Genomic DNA, 3149 nt, shown 5'->3' with positions numbered 1-3149 from the left:
AGAATTGTTTATGTATGTACTACAAACAGATGACTTAGAATTCCATGAAATTTCACATTTGGAGAATTTCACATTTTATTTGGCAGAAACTTAAATATCAGTGCCAAAGCCACAGTAGTAATTACCATCAACCACATACCAAAAATGCTATATATATCACAATCTGGAAGATGTTGACAAATTACTTCTCCTTTGAACCCAGAACATTTTAGTAAGGCAAGAAAAGAATAAGCTACCGGCATTCAAAAGCATGTGCACTGATCATGATTATTTTTACATAAAACAACACAGTCCCAATGAAAGTGGTTATACTAAGGTTGATCATAACAATATAAGATGATTTTCATATATAATTTGTGGGATGAACCTTACTATTTTATCATCAAATTTTGTATATATAACCCTTAATTATTTATAGTATTTGAAAAGTCTAAAATATTATAATACCTATTTTTAAAAGCCTTTATGGTTTTAAGTTATTTTAGCTAAACTTTTCACTCAAATTAATTATAAATTAGCAACAGATGTATCAAATAATTGTAATTCAACATGTTATATAACGATATGAAATATTTAAGTCAAATAAATTGATATTCAAGTTCAAACTTACAGTTCAATTGCCTTGTTCCACATGATAACATATCCAGAAAGAATGAAAGATTCAATATTTACAATATGTGTATTTCCTCTCTCTGTTCCAACATAGAGCCATTTACTCTGGAAAGGTAGATGACAGTAAGTAATTCTGAAAGAAAGAAAATTATAATTAAAATACCTAAATTTTACATCTGGTCAGCATTATATTTTCCTTACACTTATTATGCAGTAGTAGCTATATAAACAATAAAATTTACTATATACTCAATTAGCATTTAGGTTTTAGCTGAGGGTACAGGATAAATAAAACAGAATATTATTAAAAACAATAATAATAAAGTACCTATATGGGCATTAATTTACATTATTTCTAATTCTAAAAACAGCACTGGAAGACAGATATGTATTTCTGTCTTACAAAGAAGAAACTGTGACTGAAATTTTTTCTCATTACTTGCCTAGGACTGACAGCTAATAAGTGGCAAAACTGGGATTCATATACATTCCTGCTTGCTTATAAAGTTGCCACCTTTCCACTAAGCTACATTGGTTTTTTTTTCGTTTGTTTGTTTTTTTATTAAGATTCATTTCAAAGCCAGGAGAGGTGGCTCACACTCCTAATCCTAACACTTTGAGAAGCCAAGGTGGGAGGATCGCTTGATGCCAGGAGTTTGAGACCAACCTGGACAACAGCGAAACTCCGTCTCTACAAAAAAAATTAAAAAATTAGCCAGGAATGGTGGCATGCCTCTGTAGTCCCAGCTACTCAGGAGGCTGAGGCAGGAGGATTGCTTGAGCCCAGAAGTTTGAGATTGCAGTTAGCAATGATGATGCCATTGTATCCTGGCCCAGGCAACAGAGCCATACCCTCTCTCAAAAAAGAAAAAAAAAAAAAAAAGATTCACTTCAATAGAAATTTGGTACATATAAAGAAATTTCATAGTTCACAGAGAAGTCGTAGCCATGTATAAATGAGATAACAAATTATACACTTTTTATTCAGATGTTTGGCATCTAAATATAATAGTAAAAAGAAAACTTATAAGGTCAGAGATACACTGTACTTTTCCCTTAGTTTTATTATTCTGCTCTTATCTTCACAATGCACTTTCTGACCAACTCCCATGGGACCTGTTCCATAACTAGAGCAACTATGACTTCTATATATGAAATATGGGAATTTACTACAGTCTTCTAGTCACAGTATTATCACTCTCTCTAATTAGGCCTAATCATACTCTTTAGTTACCCTTAAAAAGAGAAGGAGGATAAGTTCAGTTATCTCTTACCAGAACCTGTTATTGAATTGCAATATTTTTTACAGTTAACTTAGAAGAGGAGCTAATACATTGTTAGAAGAGCTGAACAGAATTCTGACACCAGGCAGACAGACCAATAATAATAATAATAATAATAAAGACTGTGAATGATAATTTTCAACAGTATTCTGTCTTGTACTACTTTATATAAGAGTGAAAAAACATCCAGTGTGTTCAGTTTATATTCTCAGTGTGAATCATTGAATTTTTAGACAGACTATCTCTTTTTTTATTAATTTTTTTATTTCAGCATATTATGGGGGTACAAATGCTTAGGTTACGTATATTGCCTTTGCCCCACCTGAGTCAGAGCTTCAAGCGTGTCCATCCCCCAGATGGTATGTACCACACCCATTAGGTGTGTATATACCCATCCCCTCCTCCTCCCTTCCATCTGCCTGACACCCGATGAATGTTGTTACTATATGTGCACTTAAGTGCTGATCAATTAATACCAATTTGATGGTGAATATATGTGGTGCTTGTTTTTCCATTCTTGTGATACTTCACTTAGTAGAATGGGCTCCAGCTCTATCCAGCATAATACAAGAGGTGCTAGATCACCTCTTTGAACCATACTTCATCAAAGCATCCTGCTGAAAGCACCCTGAACACTACATCCAAAAAACTAAAAGCCCTGCTATGACATAAACAGAGTTAATTTACAACCTATATGATATTAGACAATTTTTATTAAAACCTAAAATCTAGAATTGCTGTCACCAAAGGATATTAATAATGTTGCATAGGAAATAAGTTGATGGTTATGTTTCTAGACAATGAAGAATCAATTTTAAATTCAGTCTTAAATAGGAAAAGGAAACTCATTTTAAAGAGGATTTAAGATCACCCTTCCTGAATCACAGGAAAAGTAGAGAAAACACTAATCTCATTAAAGAAGACACAAATATAGGTGTTCAAGTACAAAAAATTCAAACTTCAATATTACATAGTCATTTCCAAGGTTAACAAGAAAAGTGTAAGAACTGCTAGGTTTAGTAATAAGACAAAACTAGAACTACTTGAACTAATAACTACCTTTTTCTGATCCTTATTAAAAAGAAGCTAGAGCCTTGGTATCAAAAAGGTTTCACTTTACACCCAATGTCCAATTGATGGGTATAACAACTAGTTAAGAAAGATTCCCAGATTTTATCTGAACCCAATCAAAAAGAATAATGTTATTACTTAGGATGATTGACATAGGTGAGGAAAAGGACATGATTATACTTG

General features: G+C 32.5%; 1 protein-coding gene across 1 annotated transcript in view; it reads right to left on the bottom strand.

Moving 5' to 3' along the window:
• Nucleotides 1–3149, bottom strand: part of STXBP5L (syntaxin binding protein 5-like) — a 386990-nt gene that overhangs the window by 237011 nt on the left and 146830 nt on the right. The window contains 1 exon segment of the mRNA XM_012640519.1: nucleotides 607–745. Within this exon segment, the coding sequence (XP_012495973.1) occupies nucleotides 607–745 (139 nt within the window).

The sequence above is a fragment of the Propithecus coquereli genome, unplaced genomic scaffold (genome assembly GCF_000956105.1).
Source record: "Propithecus coquereli isolate 6110/MARCELLA unplaced genomic scaffold, Pcoq_1.0 Scaffold10, whole genome shotgun sequence".
Classification (NCBI taxonomy): Eukaryota; Metazoa; Chordata; class Mammalia; order Primates; family Indriidae; genus Propithecus; species Propithecus coquereli.
Note: the sequence above shows the minus strand (reverse complement) of the source record. Positions and strands in the feature narration are given on the sequence as shown.